Below are 23,752 nucleotides of genomic sequence, written 5' to 3'. Positions count from 1 at the left end.
CAAGAAGGCCAGCGTCCTATCGTCCTCCTCTTGCATGTAGTATTCCTTTTGGATGATTTGCGCGTAGACGTGGGTGATTATGTCAATGGTGTCTTGCTGCGCCAGGCGCTGCGCGGCGAGCGCGACCTCGAGGTGGACATTCTCCGACGCGACGGTGGGCAGTCGCAGGGCCACCAGTGCGTCGAAGAGGTTGTCACCATAGTGGCCATTGAGGGTGGCGGGCATCGCAGAGCCTGCGCGCGTCGGCTGGAGGCTTACGTCAAAGTCGTCCACAAGCTTCTTGACGACGGTGAACTTGTCGAGGAAACCGACGAGGACCTCGTCGAACCAGGAGACGAAGCTGTCGTCCAAGCAGCCCCTTGCCCTGGCGGCCTCAAGCAATACTACCTGGAGACGTTCCTCGGTGCCGGGCCGCAGGCCGGCGTCGTGGACCATCTGGCCCAGCCGGCTGATGCTCGCGCTCATCGCCTCCATGGGTCGAGCTTAGCTTCTAGTCAACTGATCTTGCAATTCGAGTGATCTCTCTTGCCCTTGGTTAGCGTGCGTAGGATTTCGTACTACTCCTCGGCCCTCTACTGCACCTGCCTTTGGCTGTATGATAGGTGGGCTAGCCACCCCCTGGGCCCACGTGTCATTCACCCAAAGGCAGTTGCCTTAAGTCAATAAAGATGTGTCCCCCTCCGTGCCGGTGCAGTATAGTCATCTCACCGGACCTCTTGTTGGGGCCAAACAAGAGAAGTTTGATGTTTACTGGTTTATTGGTCCCCTTTGCATTTTGCGCCATGTTTTGACCTTTGATTTAACTAATAAAATGTTAATGCATGTAAACAAAAATGTTGTGTAAGTCACCTTACGAAAACCAAATAATCCCAAAATACTTAAGCACGATACATTAACTCCCTCCTTGTTTCTTATTTCGTGACATATCAACCAATGAGAGATGTGGGCCGTGCATGCTTTCAATGACTTGGGACTACCAAACATGACATGCAGTGTTTAGTTCATTACATGTAATCCTATTAGTACTCTAGTTAGCAAAAAAACATTAAGTTCTCTCGCCGATAGGAATAAAACACCATGTATTTATTTACCAAGGGAGTACTACATTTTTTGTGACATGCATTACTAGATATTGCTAGTCAAATACTAAAATCCAGATGGACGTGGTAGTACTCCTAAATCCAGACGGTGGTGCTACTAGTACTAGTAGTAGTACTACCAATGTAGTAGTAGGAGTACTAGCACTGTACTACCCGTTGGTCAAATTATTACGTGCTGCTCCTCACAGTGAAGTGACAAGACCCTGCGTCGGAGATGACACCTGAGTATAGGCGCCGTGTTCGTCATACCATAGTCAGCCTCACCGTCTGCAGTCACTATCTTCATGGCTATAGAGCTAGCCTGCTTACAACTAGCCCTGTTCGACATAATTTCCCGTGTGTAGATGCCCGTGCATTGCACCGAACACCAAGATTGGGGGTGGACGGCTCCAGCAGCGGCCATCGCGCTAGATTTTCCACGGCCTTCTAGATGTGGTGGGGAGGAGATAAGGCTAATTGTGAGAGACAAGGAGTTGTTTGTAAATAGGGAACAAGTGCAGGCATGTTTTTGCAAAAATGGAGAAGCTTGGTTTGTATGCCTCAGATCTAGATCCGACGGCTATTGGTGAAAGATGGGAGGCACAAGCCCTACGAAGAGGGAATTACTAGGAAGTTTACATAGGGACTTTCGTTACTTTAGGTGGATGCAGCATTATCGTATAAACTAAAATCCACCGCCCTGACAAGTCACTAATGGGCAAATAAATTTTCGAGTCTCCGGCCACTTGATGTTTCAAAAACAAATTCAGCTTCTGCGGAGACTTTGTCAGTTACGCTTAGACGCTTGCAGTGATCAGCACGCCATTCATTGTTGTGCCAGAGAACGCCAAACCACATTACCTTGAGCACACTTGCCTCCACAACAAAGAACCTGGCCAATTTAATCTCAGATGTGCTGCCTCGGTAATCGATCAAATCAATTTATGTAATATGGAGATCAAGGCATTCGATGAGATTGTTCTAGTGTAGCACATTTTTCACTTTCGGGTCTTTCTTATCTGCAAAAGAAGAGAACATATTAGAGCAGCTGGCTGCATACGATTGCCATGTCATCAAGAGGTACCAATACCATTCGCTCATACGATAGGATTGGCTGGCTAGTGATATTTGTTCACTCTCTCTCTCTCTCTTTCTGTTTCCTCTCATTTAACTAGGAGCGCGTGAAGAGCTTGGGCATTTGTTACCTCCCACTATGTGGCCGATGCCATATTTCGCAAAAGTATGCCACATAATACGCATCGATGTCAAATCAAAAGAGGTGGAGAAGAGGTCACCTGGCAGTGTTATGGAGATAGATACTGAGGTAACAGAGGATGGAAGAGTCCTTTTCTCTATGTTTTTATGGCTTTAAAGCCTTGCATTGATGGCTTCAAGGCAGGGTGTCGTCCATATTTGAGCATAGACTCATCATTTTTGACTAGCGAGTGGAATGGTCAATTGGCAGCTTGCAATTCTTTGGATGGACACAACCAGATGTTCCCTGTTGCCATTGGCTTATTTCAGTTAGAGACAGAGGTCTCGTGGACATGGTTCATGATGCAGTTGAAAAAATGCATAGGGCCAGTGTCACCTTTGGCAGTCCACACAGATGCACGCAAAAGGGCTAGAAAACGCAGTGAAGAATGTTTTCCTCCATTGTGAGGAGAGGGAGTGCTTCGTCCATATGTGGGTGAATTTTGTCAAAAAATTCAGAGGGGAAGAATTTAGTCGCATCTGGCCAACAGCAAGATCTTACACTAAACAGACACATTCATATCATCTTGGTAAGATAATGACAGCATGCCCTAAGTTTGGTCCATGGGTGAACACCTACCATTCTCTATTATGGTATAGATTAGGGTTTCACATAGCCATCAAGTGTGATCATATCAACAACAACTTGGCAGAAAGTTTAGCCAACAAGGTGAAACAGTTAAAAAAAATTGCCTGTGCATGACATGGTTTACCAAATCAGGATCATGATCGTGCGCTCGTGGGAATTGAGAAGAAGGATTGGTGATTGTCTACAAGGGGATAAGCTTCCTGTAGTGGTACAACAGGTGGTCAACATGAGGAGAAATCTTACACATTTATCTGTTGAAAAATATTCTCTAGTCCAATTCTAGCACTTACAAATCAGTCTCAGTGGCCTGAAGTGGAAATTGAATTTTCCATGTGTCCTCCCCTAACAAAAAGAAAGGCTGGCAGGCCTAAAGAGAGTAGATTCAAGGCATGGTTTGAGAAAGGTGGGAGTAGTAAAAAGGGAAAAGGAAAGAAGGATGCAAAGCCAAAAAGGTTCCAAAAAGGTAACAAAAATAGATGCAACTTGTGCCAGGAACTTGGGCACCGAGTTGGATCTCCCAAATGTTGTTACACTCCTGAAAGGCCAAAGTATGTTGACATATGTTTGCATTGTTTAATATTTTGTTGCATTTTTCAATTACTAACATGTTGACACGCTTTATCTTTTTAGGAGGAAGCGTGCAGGTGAGCCCCTTGTTGTTGAAGAGTGCTGGCAAAAGAAAAAGGCAAGAGGCAATGGCTATTGAAGAAAGAGAAGTTTTGGTGAAACAATACAACCAGATTTGGATGGTGTGGTGCAAAATGACCAAGACTTGGATGCGCTGCTGCAAGATGAGCAAGATTTTGAAGTTCTGGTGCCAACTGAAGATATGGGTAGCTCTGAAGATATTCCAGCTGATGTTATGCAAGCTGAGCCTATGTTGGAAGTTGAGTTGCCAACTGAAGATATTCCAGCTGATGTGGTGCCAACTGAGCCTATATTGGAAGTTGTGTTGCCAACTGGTGATATTGGGTCCGATGATACTACAACTGTTGTGGTGCGAAATGAAGCTGTTCCAGGCAGTCTAGTGAAGAAAATCAAGAGCTTGAGTGAACTGGGTGTTGTACAACCAAAAACAAGTATTGGTAAAAATAAGAAGAAGAAATCGAGTGGTAGGAAGAAGCAGAAGTGAAAATTTGTTGAAACTTGTGTATTGCTACTATGCTGTAGTAATAAAACCTTGACTGAATTTGTGTAATGGTATTTTTATTTTGATATGATGTGTATTTGTGCAATACTATTCAAGTTTGAGAAAAATTCAAATTTGAGCCAAAATTCAAATTTGAAGTTATTTGGTCTGTGTTATTGGTGTTACATTGATTTCTAGACCCTAAACCCTAAACCCTAAAAACCCTAAACCCTAAACCCTAAACCCTAAAAACCCTAAACCCTAAAACCCTAAAATGCTCACTTCTCTTCAAAAACCTACAACCTCGTTCTTGATAGCCATCTTTCGTGAAGGTTTTTTTATAAACATATCCGTAGTGCAAGTTTCTTATTTTCCCTAAATACTTAGTCACATAGAACGATGATCGGCACAAGTTATATTTTTTTGATTCTTTGAATTAGTTATGCTCAACCCTAACCGTTGAAAACCTCTCAAAACCCCTAAAAACCCCATCAAAACCCCGCACTCCCCTGGGCCATTGGATCCTGTGAATGGATGGTCTGGATCAAGCACCAGGGCTACGTCAGCGATCCGCGGGTTGCACTCTGATTGGCTGATTCAAAGATGTTGAATATTATAACACGCATCATTCTGGACTATTGGATGGATGTGAACATATGCAACGGCCTGGATCAGGAGCCAGTTTTAGCCTTTTTTACATTGTATAAGACTGAGCAGGCCTGCCATGTGTTGTTGGGCTTAATTAAAGTGTCCCACCCGTTGGACCGATGGACACCACGCTGCATTTGAGGCCTGAAAAGCATGCACGCGCATGCAGCCCTGCCAGGGCCGCCCTCGCAGCGTTCGACATTGCATGCATGTCATCGAGCATGCCCGCCGACACCCTCATTGCATTATGGCTATTTACCCATTCTAGATGGGTCTAGATGCCCAACCATCGCTAGCCACTATATGCATGGCATCGAGCTCATCTCTCGACGCGTTTTCAAATGATGGAGTGCTACGCTGGTCGTTGGCATTACTACCACAATGCATGCGCGTGTACACACAGGTTGGCTCGGGTGACTCGATGCCACATTGCCTGACTTCCCATGCTATTATGAGGGAGAAGAAAACAAAACGTTAAAACGGTGCACCTCGGCTATTTAAGCACACCCAAGCCTACATCTTCCTCGCACTCTCCTTCATCTCCCATCTTCACCACAAGCCGTCTGAGCCGTCCCAAGATCCACTCGAAGCTAGCAAGCAAGATGCAGTTCACCGGGGCTACCTATCGTGTGTTAACCACCTTCCCCGAGAGGTTGTACCCTGTCGGAGTCCGGGTGGAGAACACCCTACGGGTGTGGGCGATCTCGAGGTGGAGGGGGGCAAGGGGGCTAACCTAGTTCTTCCTCTCCCCCGGCTACCGCCACCTCCCGAGGGGATCTCCGGCCATGTTCCGTGTCGAAGAGGTCAGTAGCAATGGCCATCCTATCGGGCGCATCGTGAGGTTGTTTTTTGGTGTGGATGCGAGTACATCGCATTCACCATGTACAACATCTTCACCGACTTCCACATTGCATTCCCTGTCGATGAGCGCATGCACACCCTCCCGTACCCCATCGACGCCGACGAGTGAAGGAGTTGACCAGGGAGGAGAGGAGTTGGCCATGGAGGTATTGGCTTTGGAGCAAGCAAGCAAGCCGGTGGTGTTCTATTATTTTTGTGTTGGGTTGAACTTGAACTATCTATATAAGTTGTAATGGTACTATGTATGTGGTGCTACCCTTATATCTATATTAGTTGTAATGTGGTACTATATATCTAGCTCATGCAATGCTACTACTTATGCTACTATATTGTGATGTGTTCTCTGGTTTTTTTCTCTCTAGTTGATGTCGGTCAGTTGATATATATCATGCTTGATGTTCTATCTAGTTGATCTATGTGTTACTAATAAAAGTTAGATTCCACTATGGACATGTGTGCATGCATGTATCTAGTTTATATATGTTCTATCTAGTTTATCTTTGTTCTATCTAGTTGATCTATTTAGTTTGCAAATAAAATTTCATATCTTGGTGTGCTGCATGTGTGCCCGTGTGCATGCATGTATCTAGGCCGTCGCTAATAGGGTCACCCTAGCTAGTAGGTGTAGGGTGCAAATTTTTGTGCAACCATGGACATGCAACTAATTTAGTTCATGCAAATAATTATTGGATTAACTCAAATGCACAAAAGAAATATTTTTGTGCTCCTAAAAATATTGGTTTGAATTTTACCTCTGGCCAATATTTTCATAGCAAAACAGGAACATTTTCTTCGACCTATTTGAAGCGAATTTAACTTGATCATTTCCAAAAATGATTTTTGAGGCTTTCTTCGACCTATTTTAACCGTAGACATGTAGTCGAAGCATTTTTTTTGTAAACATGGGTGCCTCTATGCTATAAAACTGGGCTGTTGCCCCTATGCAGGTGGGCTTGTCTCTATTTGGGCCTTGCTATTTTTTCACAGCCCAACATCTATTCGGCAGCAAGATTTTTTTTACTAGAAACTGAATTCGGGGGGTGTGCACTCGGTTAACTGAAGAACAAGAACAGAGCATGCACATTGAACATTTCTGCTTCGATTTAGTTACATGAAGTTGGCATGGCGCACAGATTGCATTCTCTGCCCTGACAGACCTAAATGCCCCCTCTAATGACAGATGAACAACAAGTAAAACCAAAACAGAGCAATGACACAACAATAGAACCCCCTTGCCATGATATTTGCTTGCTTCTGCAAATCGATCATCTCCATTTGATTTTTCTTGATCTTCATTAGTTCCTCGGTTAGTTCAGACTCCAAGTGTAGTTCAGCATTCTGCGCATACCTCGCCATCAGCATGACTCTACCCGCCCCTCTGTCCGAGCTCGACACCCCCCCCCCCAATTCTCCATCCGCAGCACCCCGCCCAAACTGAGCTCCCAGGTTGCGGTGCCGCTCGAATCAATGTAGCCCTCGAACTGAATCCTCTCAACATAATCATCCATCCACTCGAAATGTGTGCACTTCTTCAGGATCTGAAAACAACAACATGAACCGTAAATTCCAAATTCGAGGGGGAAAACAAAATATGGAGATATCGGAGCAAACGACAGTGAAAGAACCGGCTAAGAACTGAGATCTAACCTTGCCATCCCTTCCTGCCATTGTTTTCCTCAAGCACTTCACAAATTCCTGCCCAAGATTTCCATTCTCATAAGTCCTACTGACCCACCGTTTCAGAGGCTCTGGGCGTGGGTAGTCAGGGCACCTTATGAGCGGCACTGGACCATGCTGATGCCAATTTGAGTGTGTGGCGGAGGTGTTGGGGAACGTTGCAGAAAACAAAAACTTTCCTACGGCTTCACCAAGATCCATCTATGAGTTCATATAGCAACGAGTGATTGGATGCATCTACATACCTTTGTAGATCGCGAGCGGAAGCGTTCAAAGAACGGGGATGAGGTAGTCGAAAACGACGTGATCCAAATCACCGGAGATCCTAGCACCGAACGGACGGCACCTCCGCGTTCAACACACGTACGGTCAGCGTAACGTCTCCTTCTTCTTGATCCAGCAAAGGGAAGGAGAGGTTGAGGAAGATGGCTCCAGCAGCAGCACGACGGCGTGGTGGTGATGGAGCTGCAGTACTCCGTCAGGGCTTCGCCAAGCACTATGGAGGAGGAGGAGGTGTTGGAGAGGGAGAAGGAGGCAACCAAAGGCGTGGATGAAAAGCCCTCCTTCCCCCACTATATATAGGAGGGCCAAGGGGGGGGGCGCCGGCCCTAGGAGATCCAATCTCCTAGGGGGGCGGCGGCCAAGGGAGGTTTCCCTCCCCCCAAGGCACCTAGGAGGTGCCTTCCACTAGTGGGACTCTTCCCCTTTGGAAACCCTAGGCGCATGGGCCCCTTGGGGCCGGTGCCCTTGGCCCATGTAGACCAAGGCGCACCCCCTACAGCCCATGTGGCCCCCCGGGGCAGGTGGACCCACCCGGTGGACCCCCGGGACCCTTCCGGTGGTCCCGGTACAATACCGATAACCCCGAAACTTGTCCCGATGGCCGAAATAGCACTTCCTATATAAAATTCTTTACCTCCAGACCATTCCGGAACTCCTCGTGACGTCCGAGATCTCATCCGGGACTCCGAACAACATTCGGGTTACTGCATATACATATCCCTATAACCCTAGCGTCACCGAACCTTAAGTGTGTAGACCCTACGGGTTCGGGAGACATGTAGACATGACGGAGATGACTCTCTGATCAATAACCAACAGCGGGATATGGATACCCATGTTGGCACCCACATGCTCCTCGATGATCTCATCGGATGAACCACGATGTCGAGGATTCAAGCAACCCCGTATACAATTCCCTTTGTCAATCGGTATGTTACTTGCCCGAGATTCGATCGTCGGTATCCCAATACCTCGTTCAATCTCGTTACCGGCAAGTCAATTTACTCGTACCGTAGTGCATGATCCCGTGATCAGACACTTGGTCACTTTGAGCTCATTATGATGATGCATTACCGAGTGGGCCCAGTGATACCTCTCCGTCATACGGAGTGACAAATCCCAGTCTTGATCCGTGTCAACCCAACAGACACTTTCGGAGATACCCGTAGTCTACCTTTATAGTCACCCAGTTACGTTGTGACGTTTGGTACACCCAAAGCACTCCTACGGTATCCGGGAGTTACACGATCTCATGGTCTAAGGAAAGGATACTTGACATTGGAAAAACTCTAGCAAACGAACTACACGATCTTATGCTATGTTTAGGATTGGGTCTTGTCCATCACATCATTCTCCTAATGATGTGATCTCGTTATCAATGACATCCAATGTCCATAGTCAGGAAACCATGACTATCTGTTGATCAACGAGCTAGTCAACTAGAGGCTTACTAGGGACATGTTGGTGTCTATTATTCACACATGTATTACGATTTCCGGATAACACAATTATAGCATGAATAAAGACAATTATCATGAACAAGGAAATATAATAATAATGCTTTTATTATTGCCTCTAGGGCATATTTCCAATAGTCTCCCACTTTCACTAGAGTCAATAATCTAGTTACATTGTGATGAATCGAACACCCATGGAATTCTGGTGTTGATCATGTTTTGCCCTAGGGAGAGGTTTAGTCAACGGATCTGCTACATTCAGGTCCGTATGTACTTTACAAATCTCTATGTCTCCATCTTGAACATTTTCACGAATGGAGTTGAAGCGACGCTTGATGTGCCTTGTCTTCTTGTGAAACCTGGGCTCCTTGGCAAGTGCAATAGCTCCAGTGTTGTCACAAAAGAGTTTAATTGGCCCCGACGCATTGGGTATGACTCCTAGGTCGGTGATGAACTCCTTCACCCAAATTGATTCATGCGCTGCCTCCGAGGCTGCCATGTACTCCGCTTCACATGTAGATCCCGCCACGACGCTCTGCTTGCAACTGCACCAGCTTACTGCCCCACCATTCAAAATATACACGTATCCGGTTTGTGACTTAGAGTCATCCAGATCTGTGTCGAAGCTAGCGTTGACGTAACCCTTTACGACGAGCTCTTCGTCACCTCCATAGACGAGAAACATTTCCTTAGTCCTTTTCAGGTACTTCAGGATATTCTTGACCGCTGTCCAGTGTTCCTTGCCGGGATTACTTTGGTACCTTCCTACCAAACTTACGGCAAGGTTTACATCAGGTCTGGTACACAGCATGGCATACATAATAGAACCTATGGCTGAGGCATAGGGGATGACGCTCATCTCTTCTATATCTTCTGCCGTGGTTGGACATTGAGCTGAGCTCAATTTCACACCTTGCAACACAGGCAAGAACCCCTTCTTAGACTGATCCATATTGAACTTCTTCAATATCTTATCAAGGTATGCGCTTTGTGAAAGACCTATGAGGCGTCTTGATCTATCTCTATAGATCTTGATGCCTAATATATAAGCAGCTTCTCCAAGGTCCTTCATTGAAAAACTCTTATTCAAGTAGGCCTTGATGCTGTCCAAGAGTTCTATATCATTTCCCATCAAAAGTATGTCCTCTACATATAGTATGAGAAATGCTACAGAGCTCCCACTCACTTTCTTGTAAACGCAGGCTTCTCCATAAGTCTGCGTAAACCCAAACACTTTGATCATCTCATCAAAGCGAATGTTCCAACTCCGAGATGCTTGCACCAGCCCATAAATCGAGCGTTGGAGCTTGCACACCTTGTTAGCATTCTTAGGATCGACAAAACCTTCCAGCTGCATCATATACAATTCTTCCTTAAGGAAACCATTAAGGAATGCCGTTTTGACGTCCATTTGCCATATTTCATAATCGTAGAATGCGGTAATTGCTAACATGATTCGGACGGACTTTAGCTTCGCTACCGGTGAGAAAGTCTCATCGTAGTCAACCCCTTGAACTTGTCGATAACCCTTAGCGACAAGCCTAGCTTTATAGATGGTCACATTACCATCCGCGTCTGTCTTCTTCTTAATGTTCCATTTATTTTCTATGGCTCGCCGTTCAACGGGCAAGTCAGTCAAAGTCCATACTTTGTTTTCATACATGGATCCTATCTCGGATTTCATGGCTTCTAGCCATTTGTCGGAATCCGGGCCCGCCATCGCTTCTTCATAGTTCGAAGGTTCACCGTTGTCTAACAACATGATTTCCAAGACAGGGTTGTCGTACCACTCTGGTGCGGAACGTGTCCTTGTGGACCTTCGAATTTCAGTAGGAGCTTGATCAGAAGTATCTTGATCATTATCATTAACTTCCTCTCTAGTCGGTGCAGGCACCTCAGGAACATTTTATTGAGTTGCGCCATTTTCTGGTTCAAGAGGTAATACTTCATCAAGTTCTACTTTCCTCCCACTTACTTCTTTCGAGAGAAACTCCTTCTCTAGAAAGGATCCATTCTTGGCAACAAAGATCTTGCCTTCGGATCTGAGGTAGAAGGTATACCCAACAGTTTCTTCAGGGTATCCTATGAAGACGCATTTTTCCGACTTGGGTTCGAGCTTTTCAGGTTGAAGTTTCTTGACATAAGCATCGCATCCCCAAACTTTTAGAAATGACAACTTAGGTTTCTTACCAAACCATAATTCAAACGGTGTCGTCTCAACGGATTTCGACGGAGCCCTATTTAAAGTGAATGCGGCAGTCTCTAAAGCATAGCCCCAAAAAGATAGCGGTAAATCGGTAAGAGACATCATAGATCGCACCATATCTACTAGAGTGCGATTACGACGTTCGGACACACCATTACGCTGAGGTGTTCCAGGCGGCGTGAGTTGTGAAACTATTCCACATTTTCTTAAGTGTGTGCCAAATTCGTGACTCAAGTATTCTCCTCCACGATCTGATCGTGGAAACTTGATTTTCCTGTCACATTGATTCTCAACTTCACTATGAAATTCCTTGAACTTTTCATAGGTTTCAGACTTGTGTTTCATTAAGTAGACATACCCATATCTACTCAAGTCATCAGTGAGGGTGAGAACATAACGATAGCCACCGCGAGCCTCAACACTCATTGGACCGCACACATCAGTATGTATGATTTCCAATAAGTTGGTTGCTCGCTCCATTGTTCCTGAGAACGGAGTCTTGGTCATTTTACCCATGAGGCATGGTTCGCACGTGTCAAATGATTCATAATCAAGAGACTCTAAAAGTCCATCTGCATGAAGCTTCTTCATGCGTTTGACACCTATGTGACCAAGGCGGTAGTGCCACAAGTATGTGGGACTATCATTATCAACCTTACATCTTTTGGTACTCACACTATGAATATGTGTAGCATTACGCTCGAGATTCATTAAGAATAAACCATTCACCATAGGAGCATGACCATAAAACATATCTCTCATATAAATGGAACAACCATTATTCTCAGATTTAAATGAGTAGCCATCTCGAATTAAACGAGATCCCGATACAATTTTCATGCTCAAAGCGGGCACTAAATAACAATTATTGAGGTTTAAAACTAATCCCGTAGGTAAATGTAGAGGCAGCGTGGCGACGGCGATCACATCGACCTTGGAACCATTCCCGACGCGCTTCGTCACCTCGTCCTTCGCCAGTCTCCGCTTATTCCGTAGCTCCTGCTTTGAGTTACAAATGTGAGCAACTGCACCGGTATCAAATACCCAAGAGCTACTACGAGTACTGGTAAGGTACACATCAATTACATGTATATCACATATACCTTTTGTTTTGCCGGCCTTCTTGTCCGCTAAGTATTTGGGGCAGTTCCGCTTCCAGTGACCACTTCCCTTGCAATAAAAGCACTCAGTCTCGGGCTTGGGTCCATTCTTTGGCTTCTTCCCGGCAGCTTTCTTGCCAGGCGCGGCAACTTCCTTGCCGTCCTTCTTGGAGTTCTTTTTACCCTTGCCCTTCTTGAACTTAGTGGTTTTATTGACCATCAACACTTGGTGTTCCTTTTTGACTTCTACCTCTGCTGATTTCAGCATTGCAAATACTTCAGGAATGGTCTTTTCCATCCCCTGCATATTGAAGTTCATCACAAAGCTCTTGTAGCTTGGTGGAAGCGACTGGAGGATTCTGTCAATGACCGCGTCATCCGGGAGATTAACTCCCAGCTGAGTCAAGCGGTTATGTAACCCAGACATAGTGAGTATGTGCTCACTGACAGAACTATTTTCCTCCATCTTACAGCTGAAGAACTTGTCGGAGACCTCATATCTCTCGATTCGGGCATGAGCTTGAAAAACCATTTTCAGCTCTTCGAACATCCCATATGCTCCATGTCTCTCAAAACGCTTTTGGAGCCCCGGCTCTAAGCTGTAAAGCATGCCGCACTGAACGAGGGAGTAGTCATCAGCACGTGTCTGCCAAGCGTTCATAACGTCTTGGTTCTGTGGGACGGGTGGATCACCTAGCGGTGCTTGTAAGACATAATCTTTCTTGGTAGCTATGAGGATGATCCTCAGGTTCCGGACCCAGTCCGTATAGTTGCTGCCATCGTCTTTCAGCTTGGTTTTCTCTAGGAACGCGTTGAAGTTGAGGACTACGTTGGCCATTTGATCTACAAGACATATTGTAAATATTTTAGACTAAGTTCATGATAATTAAGTTCATCTAATCAAATTATTCAATGAACTCCCACTTAGATAGACATCCCTCCTGTCATCTAAGTATAACATGATCCGAGTTAACTAGGCCGTGTCCGATCATCACGTGAGACGGACTAGTCAACGTCGGTGAACATCTTCATGTTGATCGTATCTTCTATACGACTCATGCTCGACCTTTCGGTCTTCTGTGTTCCGAGGCCATGTCTATACACATGCTAGGCTCATCAAGTCAACCTAAGTGTTTGCATGTGTAAATCTGTCTTACACCCGTTGTATGTGAACGTTAGAATCTATCACACCCGATCATCACGTGGTGCTTCGAAACAACGAACTGTCGCAACGGTGCACAGTTAGGGGGAACACTTTCTTGAAATTATTATGAGGGATCATCTTATTTACTACCGTCGTTCTAAGTAAACAAGATGCTAAACATGATAAACATCACATGCAATCAAATAATAATAGTGACATGATATGGCCAATATCACATAGCTCCTTTGATCTCCATCTTGGGGCTCCATGATCACCTTGTCACCGGCATGACACCATGATCTCCATCATCATGATCTCCATCATTGTGTCTCCATGAAGTTGCTCGCCAACTATTACTTCTACTACTATGGCTAACGCGTTTAGCAATAAAGTAAAGTAATTTACATGGCGTTTCTCAATGACACGCAGGTCATACAAAAAATATAGACAACTCCTATGGCTCCTGCCGGTTGTCATACTCATCGACATGCAAGTCATGATTCCTATTACAATAGCATGAACAACTCATACATCACATATATATCATTCATCATTCATCACAACTTTGGCCATATCATATCACAAAGCACTTGCTGCAAAAACAAGTTAGACGTCCTCTAATTGTTGTTGCAAGTTTTACGTGGCTGAAGTAGGGTTCTAGCAAGAACGTTTTCTTACCTACGTGAAAGCCACAACGTGATTTGTCAACTTCTATTTACCCTTCATAAGGACCCTTTTCATCGAATCCGCTCCAACTAAAGTAGGAGAGACAGACACCCGCCAGCCACCTTATGCAACTAGTGCATGTTAGTCGGTGGAACCGGTCTCACGTAAGCATACGTGTAATGTTGGTCCGGGCCGCTTCATCCCACAATACCGTTGAAGCAAGATAAGACTAGTAGCGGCAAGAAAGTTGACAACATCTACGCCCACAACAAATTGTGTTCTACTCGCGCAAGAAGAACTACGCATAGACCTAGCTCATGATGCCACTGTTGGGGAACGTTGCAGAAAACAAAAAATTTCCTACGGCTTCACCAAGATCCATCTATGAGTTCATCTAGCAACGAGTGATCGGATGCATCTACATACCTTTGTAGATCGCGAGCGGAAGCGTTCAAAGAACGGGGATGAGGTAGTCGAACACGACGTGATCCAAATCACCGGAGATCCTAGCACCGAACGGACGGCACCTCCGCGTTCAACACACATACGGTCAGCGTAACGTCTCCTTCTTCTTGATCCAGCAAGAGGGAAGGAGAGGTTGAGGAAGATGGCTCCAGCAGCAGCACGACGGCGTGGTGGTGATGGAGCTGCAGTACTCCGTCAGGGCTTCGCCAAGCACTATGGAGGAGGAGGAGGTGTTGGAGAGGGAGAAGGAGGCAACCAAAGGCATGGATGAAAAGCCCTCCTTCCCCCACTATATATAGGAGGGCCAAGGGGGGGCGCCGGCCCTAGGAGATCCAATCTCCTAGGGGGGCGGCGGCCAAGGGAGGTTTCCCTCCCCCCCCCAAGGCACCTAGGAGGTGCCTTCCACTAGTGGGACTCTTCCCCTTTGGAAACCCTAGGCGCATGGGCCCCTTGGGGCTGGTGCCCTTGGCCCATGTAGGCCAAGGCGCACCCCCTACAGCCCATGTGGCCCCCCGAGGCAGGTGGACCCACCCGGTGGACCCCCGGGACCCTTCCCGTGGTCCCGGTACAATACCGATAACCCCGAAACTTGTCCCGATGGCCGAAATAGCACTTCCTATATAAAATTCTTTACCTCCGGATCATTCCAGAACTCCTCGTGACGTCCGGGATCTCATCCGGGACTCCGAACAACATTCGGGTTACTGCATATACATATCCCTACAACCCTAGCGTCACCGAACCTTAAGTGTGTAGACCCTACGGGTTCGGGAGACATGTAGACATGACCGAGACGACTCTCCGATCAATAACCAACAGCGGGATCTGGATACCCATGTTGGCTCCCACATGCTCCTCGATGATCTCATCGGATGAACCACGATGTCGAGGATTCAAGCAACCCCGTATACAATTCCCTTTGTCAATCGGTATGTTACTTGCCCGAGATTCGATCGTCGGTATCCCAATACCTCGTTCAATCTCGTTACCGGCAAGTCACTTTACTCGTACCATAGTGCATGATTCCGTGACCAGACACTTGGTCACTTTGAGCTCATTATGATGATGCATTACCGAGTGGGCCCAGTGATACCTCTCCGTCATACGGAGTGACAAATCCCAGTCTTGATCCGTGTCAACCCAACAGACACTTTCGGAGATACCCGTAGTCTACCTTTATAGTCACCCAGTTACGTTGTGACGTTTGGTACACCCAAAGCACTCCTACGGTATCCGGGAGTTACACGATCTCATGGTCTAAGGAAAGGATACTTCACATTGGAAAAACTCTAGCAAACGAACTACACGATCTTATGCTATGTTTAGGATTGGGTCTTGTCCATCACATCATTCTCCTAATGATGTGATCTCGTTATCAATGACATCCAATGTCCATAGTCAGGAAACCATGACTATCTGTTGATCAACGAGCTAGTCAACTAGAGGCTTACTAGGGACATGTTGGTGTCTATTATTCACACATGTATTACGATTTCCGGATAACACAATTATAGCATGAATAAAGACAATTATCATGAACAAGGAAATATAATAATAATGCTTTTATTATTGCCTCTAGGGCATATTTCCAATAGGAGGAGGTGAACATCTGCAGTAGCTCGCCGGAGAAGAGGAAGAATGAAGAAAGGGGAAGCAATGGGCGGACGGGCACGGGCGGTCATCTCTTCTAGCTGCGAACAGGTGGGTCCCGTGCTTACTAGACAAGTGGTGGGTCCCGCACTTACGTGGATAAGTTGTGGGTCCAGCCCATACGGCGGACGGGCACGGGCGGTCGTCTCTTCTAGCTGCGAACAGGTGGGTCCCGGGCTTACTGGACAAGTGGTGGGTCCCGCGCTTTACGTGGATAAGTTGTGGGTCCGGCCCATAACAGCTAATGAGGGCATCAATTCAGCTTAAGGGCCATGTCGTGTCTGGGCTATTTGCTCGCTCAATATTGTCGCCACAGAGCCATTTTCGTCAACAACGTCGCAGTCCGTCCAATTCCCAGGAAAGATGTCACACAGAAGCTATTGACCCGAATACAAGGAAGGCATCTAGGCTGGACTGTTGACACTGGTTGCAAGATATGGAGCATGCTAGAACATCCAAGACAGAAGTAAAGAAAGAAAAAACAGTACTAGTGATGGAAGCAAAAACAGGGGAAGGAACCGGCATATAGTGTTACTGACGAAGATTCCCACGTTGCTGCTACTTGGGCGGCGCCGGTGGCGCGAACGGCTGCGGCGCGGCCGCCTCGGTTCCGGCCGAGCATGTAGCACCCCAGCGCCCGGACGAGCAACAGGAGGATCGCCGGGATCGATATCACGAGGTAAAACATAGCTGAACGGGGCGAGCGAGCGGCCCTCTCGCTGCCTCTCGTTGCCTACAACTCCGGAGCACTGCGAGAGATACCAGAAATCACCACACAACGAACACTAACACGGTCACGCACACGGCGGGCTAGAAGCGATAGGCGCTGAACCTGGAGACGACGGGGGGCAGCTCACGAGGCTCAGGTCAGCATTTCAAGCGGTGCCCCGACAGGTGGGATTGTGTGACAGCCGAGCCTTACTTCGGCGTGAGCGGCGAAGGTTGACGCTCTAGAACAAACTGACGTATAAGCCTGGACCAACGTTGTGTGTGTGGGTGTGTGTGTAGAAAAGGCTTAGGATTACTGCTGCTTCGATACAAAGGATTCCTCTGGAGAAGGGGAACGACGTTGAAACCACCGGGTTTAAGTTGATCGACGGTTGGACCTCTGACCAAAACCGCTCCTCGATTTTGACTTCAAAGTCATCTTTTGATTCAGAAAAGCCCATCAATCAAACTGAACACCAAATTTGTGTGTTACACGCATTGCGACTGATACACCAGTCAAGAAAGACATCAGATCTCTCACAGTTTGTCCACAGACGACAACAAAGGCAAAGGTACCAATATGAAATCACACATAACTAGTAATAAAAACGATTCAGCGAAAATTAATTTAATGTCCACAGTACATAAGGTAAAAAAATAGCTAAATTCCAAAATACAGAGGGCTATACATATGGACAGTGTATAGCCAAGTTCATACAGTAAAAGACGGCTACAAACACAACAACACATAAGTCGTTCCTTTCTAGTTTCTCAGCCGAGACTAATCAAAACATAGATTACAGGGGGAGTTCCATAAAGCCATCAACATATATTCTTTTGCCTTCGATGATTAACTACCTTGTAGAAGATAGTTCGCACCTTGTAGGATGGTCTCCAGATTACTACAACACATAGAGAAGCCAGGTCAGCTCAAACTGAAACAAACCAAATATGAGATATATATGTCAAACTGACAACTGAATAAGAGGTAGTTTCAGAGGTGTTGGAGCTTTTTCAGAATGGGGACACACCAATATAATCAATCGAAGTTTGTAACTTTGTATGCTTGAATTGCCGGCTTAACTACTCCCATGTTCAAAAATTTATATTTCCGGAAAAGACATAACCTAAAGGATCTTATTCTTGAATAGCTCTTTGAGACCATGTAAAACGCAAGGTGCTTAGAGATGTGCATCTAAAAATAAACCGGATTTTGCTGAAGCACTAGTGCTTGTTTTTATGGACAGAGGTGCCTAAGTAAGTGGCTATACAAATAAGCACCGACGCTTAAGAAAAAAACTGGTTCATTTTCACAAGAGCCTCCCTAAACACCTTGCATTGTACATGCCTGAGTTCCTTGCAACAGCTGATCCGAATGAGGATGGTAGTAAGTACTAAGTAGTAAGTAGCAGATGATGTCTTTATGGGGTAATAAAAACATGACACTTGGAAAAACCTTCAGCACATGCTTAAATATGAAATGATGTAAGCAGATCAAGGCTAGAAGGAATATACCTTTGAAAGAACACAATGAGATACCGTAGAATGTACCAGAGAAGGCAAAGCATCAATGTATCTGTAACAGTTAAGTGATAACATATTTTGAACTTTTCTGAATGGCTTGCTGAGATCCATCAGTAATTGGAAACAATTCAAGTGTTGAAAACTTCAAATACAATAGAAAAAGTCCAGATCTGTTAGATTTTTTTATGCAGTCTGAAAACCTTCCCAATTTCCACAAAGTTGCTGACAGAACAAAAAGGAGAAAAACAAATGTCCCTCACGACAAACAACATTTCCAAGTTCCACTATACACACAGTACACATATTCTACAGGCAAGGCAGTGGATACACTTGACACATCATAATATCTTTGCATGCATGGCAACATAGAGTATGAACCATAGCTCAGCTGTGGTCGAAGGCGGGAGGATTAGGCATTGCAGCGGTAATTCCAATGATGCCTAGCTTGTAGGGCCGTGGTATTGTTTGTGGTGCGAAACTCTACAGCTGTACATAAACTGCTTTTCTATCAATGCAGTGAGACACAAAGCCTTTTGCATTTTCTGGAAAGATAAAACATTGGCATGTAGAGAACTTGACACTGGAAATTTGGAAGGGGGGATACCAAATTATTGCAAGACGGAAGAGTTGCAGGAAGAATGAGGAGAGTAAAAAAAGTACGCCATTATATAGTTGAACAGTTTTGAGTATGTCGCAAGAAAATCACAGTAAGATGAAGATGGAGTTATCTGGATTCATGAAGACAAGAGTAGTTTGTATAGAAATTCGGACAGAAGGGTATGAGGTCTGTTTGCCTAGCTGATTAGTTTGGTGAAAAAGATATGCTGAGCTTATACTGATAACTACTATTTTAAGTTTTTCGCATTGTAACCTTTGCTAGAAAACCAAACTATAGGGAGTCATTTCAACAACAATGGGAGATGGCAATTTACATACGACGTGCATTTTCAGGCAGTGGCTTGCTGTGTCATAGTTCAGAAGGTTATTAAGTTTTGTATCATCGGATTCCCTATGATGATTCACTTGTCATATATCTATGTATTGATATTCACATATTCATCATTGTATAAGATTATTTTTCATAGTTCTGCAAGGCACAAGATCTAATTGGTTTGAGGATGCAGATTGACAGATTTAGAGTAAGTGCTAAGGCATGTGACCTACAAGCTTAGTCCTGCACTGCCCCTTGGTAGTAGTCAATTATCCAGGTTGGAGGGTATGCTGAAGGCGGCTTGGCTTGTATAGACAAATCGGTTGGCGACTGGAGATGCCTGATATCGTAGTCTAGAGAATATGCTAGGACAAATCAAATCGGTTCTACACAACAACTAAACGAAAACCCTTGCAAACTCTAATTAGATTCTACAGCCTCCGAATTACCAAATAAAATATAAATTCTAAACCATCCTAGTCAAAACGGGAAATATAGTAATTCCTTTAACACAGAAGGCATGTAATTCAAAACCAGAAAGACCCCTAAATCCCATAAGCAACATAACTCACTACCGGCTGCAGGGTTCCGTCAGATTCAGCAAGCAACAACCTCGGCACCACCAAAACGCCTCAATATAACGCAAAAGGCGAATTCTTTAGCAGTTCAGTAAATCAAAACATGAAGCGAAGGGTGAAAGGATACTGAAGAGGTAGCGCTCCCACCAATCAAGCATGTAGAGGCCGATGTTGACATTGTACAGGTGGATCTTGCGCCCGATCCAGTTCATCCTCCCCCAGTGAGACCCGACGCCGCAGATCCTTCGCTCAGATCCGGAAACAAGCGGCGAGATGTTGAACTTTCTGAGGAGGAAGAAGGGCGTGGTGTTCTGCGGGATCGGGGCGGATCTCTCAGAGGATCTTCTCTCGGCCGATGGCGTGGGTTTGTTCGGAAGCTAAACGCTTCAGATCTGAACTTCACATGTAAGAGCATCTCCAGCAATTGGCCCTCATAGTAGGCATAAAAATCTCCGCCTGAGGGGCGAGCCGGCGTTACAATCGGCTCTGGGATGATTGGGTACCCAGCCGTCGTCCCAGACGTCGATATCGCCCCATTTTTTACGCAAATGTAGTTGAAACCGAGTTGTTTCTGCCAGCTGGTAGACGCCAGCCGCCGTGCGCGTGCAACTTTTTCTTAAGATTGCATAGGTCTTTTATTAGTAAAAAAACAGAAACAAGTACTCCTTTTGTCCAAAATACTTGTCATCAAAATAAATAAAAGGGGATGTATCTAGATGTATTTTAGTTCTAAATACACCCTTTTTTATCCATTTTGAAGACAAGTATTTTGGGACGAAGGGAGTATATCTCTACTCTTAATGGAGCAGTTGATAGTCTCCGTTCCGGATTTTTTTTCGTCCCACCTCCCACCTTTGCTGGTTTTTTTCGCTGTTTTTTTCTCGTCCCTCCTCCACCATCCTTTGATTTTTCTTTCGTCTCTCCGTCTCGATTGTAAAAAAACAGCCACGAGGCTTCCCTCGATCTGTTTCCTCATTCTATCGTCAAGACTCCCCTAGCCGCTGAGCCCTTCGCCGCCTCTGAGATCCGCCGCCGCCCCTCAGATTCTGGCGACGCCATCCGGCTCACGCGTCGGCCGCCACCAGCGCGGCTCACCCCTGTCTCCCCAATTGATGCCCAGCACCTCCTCGCCGTTCCCTCCCTGCGCGCGCCCCTACGGCTAACCCTAGCCGCCAACTCGTGTTGTGGGCACTGAGGATGGGTGTGGGGCAACCGCGTCGCTGAGGGGATGGACCGGCTGGGACGTCACCGCTTGGGTGGAGAAGCAGGGGCAACGGTGGCGCCATGTTGGGGCGGAGGTGAAGGATGGTGACAACGGGCGGAGGCATCGTTGGCGGCGACGACGAATCTGGTAGAGCCCCTCTCTCTCCCCAAGCCTGCCCCTCTCACCCTCTTCCTCAAGCGGCAAGACCCCAAGGGGATGGAGGCCTGACGACGCGAGCGTTGGTGCGCTGGCGTGGCGGTCCGCCGGCGGCCAGAGGACGCCCATCCCCTACAGAAGCAGCAGAAGGCAACTGAAAAGCGGAGCAGATCAAGCACCCAGGGTCGCCTAAGGCGGCTTGGTGCACCTCCAAGTCCGTCAGTAGCTGCGTCCTCCGTGGAGCCAGCGCTCCCGGCATCATCAGGCCCTTCAACGTCAGAAGGTAATTAGACCAAGGGATGAGTCATCGATGGATGGATTATGTCAAGCCCTTCAACACGAACACTTGGGAAAGGTATCGGAGACTCTTGGCGGGGGATTCCTCCTTGACGGTCCATGGGGAAGTATCGTATGAAGGAGATAGGGCGCCATGTCGAAGGTGCGGTGGGCCTCATCTGGTTTAAGTGAAGAGGGCTCTAGCGAGAAATGTCCCGCTATGATGGAAAACCGAGCGAGAAGGGTAGGGTATGACAGGAAAATGGAAGAGTGCGTCGTGGGGTGAGGTTTTTGTGTTGGGACCGCATGTTGGTGATAGCATGTAACCACATTTCTCTCCTACATATGGGCTAATTTGAGGGAGCCCGAACTGTCTAGGTTGTTAAATTTTGGAGACGTTCGCTTGGCGCCCATTTGATGCCCGTACATGCTCGACTCTATGAGAAAGAAGTGAGTTACCTTAAAGACGACCTTATTTTTTATTTTAATTTATTTATATGTATTTTAGCCTATAGCAACCCACGGGCATTCTAGTAGTTTTCTTTTAATAACCGAGAAAAGTTTTTCAGGATCTGAAAAAGTGTTTTTTTACTTCGAACTTTTTTTAGGCAATTTTAACTTACAATTTGCTTTCATCAACACTAGGTGGATAGTATATCCTAAAGAATCAACTACCAATTCTGTTGGGGGGCTTAAAAAAAATAAGTTGCCTCTCAATTATAGATAAGCTGCTTCTTCCTAATTTAAAAAATAAGGCACCCTAAATTTGTTGAGACTTCTGACTTAGTTATCCTATAACTAGTTTAGGAGCCCCAATAAATAAGAGAGGCGGATTATGGGAAAAGCCAGGGAAGAGATGGCTTATCTTTTAAGTAACCAAAAGAACGGGCCCTTGCTCACAGGGAAGTTTCCATGTGTTGGCATGCACCTTTTTGGGATTCATGTAGCCCACGCGGCTGCTCATGCGTCTGACATGGTCCAGCGACACCGATTAGAGATGAACTCATAATCAGAGATATAGAGGTTGTAGCTCAAGAAGGTATGATTCTTGTTAGTGCTCTTCCCTCAACAGCAGGAAGACGCCTCAACAAAACACGGGTTGAACAACGCCACCGCTAGATTCAAGCAGATGTTGTTTCCCAAGGCACAAGCAGACCTCAAGGTGAAGATTGGAAAGGGAGAATAACACCCAGCTGAGCTCAACTTTTATAGAAGAAGGCCTCCCTTTGATGCAGAAAATAAGAGAGAACTTAACCAAAGGAAGAAGGAGGCGTTGCCACGAAAGGTAGATAAATGTATGCAACACCTAAGAACCGTCCGGTCAGACCAACAGGAAGAAGAAGATGAAGCACCAAGTCAAGAAACTCGACAGAGAGAAGGATGATGAGGACCAAAACCATTGAGCATAGGTGGATAAAACATGTGTTTGTTGTACCTAAAGAGAAAAAAACAAGGAGAAAGAAAAGGCACTAAATCCACGAATGAACTACAAACCATCGCCGAAGTCCCTTCCACCACCACGATGGAGATCCAATGGAAGAGGGGGTCGTAATCGAGGAGACAGGGCAACGCCAACAAAAGTCCAACAGAGAACCTCAGATCTCCTCTCTTCAATTCCACTCATGGCCACCAGGAGGATAAGGAAGAGAGACCAAGAGGATCTAGTTTATTTGTAAGGGTAGAGAACCAACCGCCACTAGGAAGGCATACAACTTACAACTAAAGGAACATGACCGTGGGCCTTGCCTCCCCGACCGGCGAGGCAGTCGAATCTGGGAGAGAGAGGGCCGGGGTGATGAAGAGAAAGGGGCTAAGAAGACACGGGGCAGAGGGGCATGATGTTCGAGGAAAGGGGAAAAGTATTCTTAGGATGATGAATAAGCTAGACTTCAACAACAACCTTGACCCAAGGTACGCCAATGGCCTAATACCAACTACAATACACTTTGTTTCATTGTTTTATTACATGGAATATTTGTGTATTCATTTGGTGTGAAGTCAATTTTCTTTTTTAAAGTAGCTTGCATATTTTAGCTTTTTGTCGACAACGAACAGGTTGAGCGATGGTCCAACTGGTGAATCCTAAACCTATAATGTTACTGGTTAGGGTGCTTGTTCGATTTTTTAGCTATGCGTGTAAGCTGGTCCATAAATTGACCACATAAGTG

At 46.0% G+C, this 23,752-nt stretch overlaps 1 protein-coding gene across 1 annotated transcript; it reads right to left on the bottom strand.

The window, feature by feature from the left end:
• Positions 1–17,512: 17,512 nt before the first annotated feature.
• LOC147982087 (uncharacterized) lies at positions 17,513–20,445 on the bottom strand. The gene is made up of 3 exons (XM_087514230.1): positions 20,076–20,445; positions 18,431–18,491; positions 17,513–17,817 (listed from the first exon to the last, which is right to left on the bottom strand). Exons 1-3 carry the CDS (start codon positions 20,158–20,160, stop codon positions 17,766–17,768), a joined length of 198 nt encoding a protein of 65 aa, XP_087370356.1. The 5' UTR covers positions 20,161–20,445; the 3' UTR covers positions 17,513–17,765.
• Positions 20,446–23,752: the final 3,307 nt, after the last annotated feature.

The sequence above is a fragment of the Triticum urartu genome, chromosome 3A (genome assembly GCF_056163025.1).
Source record: "Triticum urartu cultivar PI428250 chromosome 3A, HENAU_Tu73, whole genome shotgun sequence".
Taxonomy (NCBI): domain Eukaryota; kingdom Viridiplantae; phylum Streptophyta; class Magnoliopsida; order Poales; family Poaceae; genus Triticum; species Triticum urartu.
Note: the sequence above shows the minus strand (reverse complement) of the source record. Positions and strands in the feature narration are given on the sequence as shown.

Coding starts and splice junctions, on each gene's coding strand:
- LOC147982087 (XM_087514230.1), bottom strand. CDS start 20,160: ATGAACTGGATCGGGCGCAAGATCCACCTGTACAATGTCAACATCGGC. Junction 18,492..20,075: donor GTGGGAGCGCTACCTCTTCA/GTATCCTTTCAC, acceptor TAACTGTTACAG/ATACATTGATGCTTTGCCTT. Junction 17,818..18,430: donor CTCATTGTGTTCTTTCAAAG/GTATATTCCTTC, acceptor TATGTGTTGTAG/TAATCTGGAGACCATCCTAC.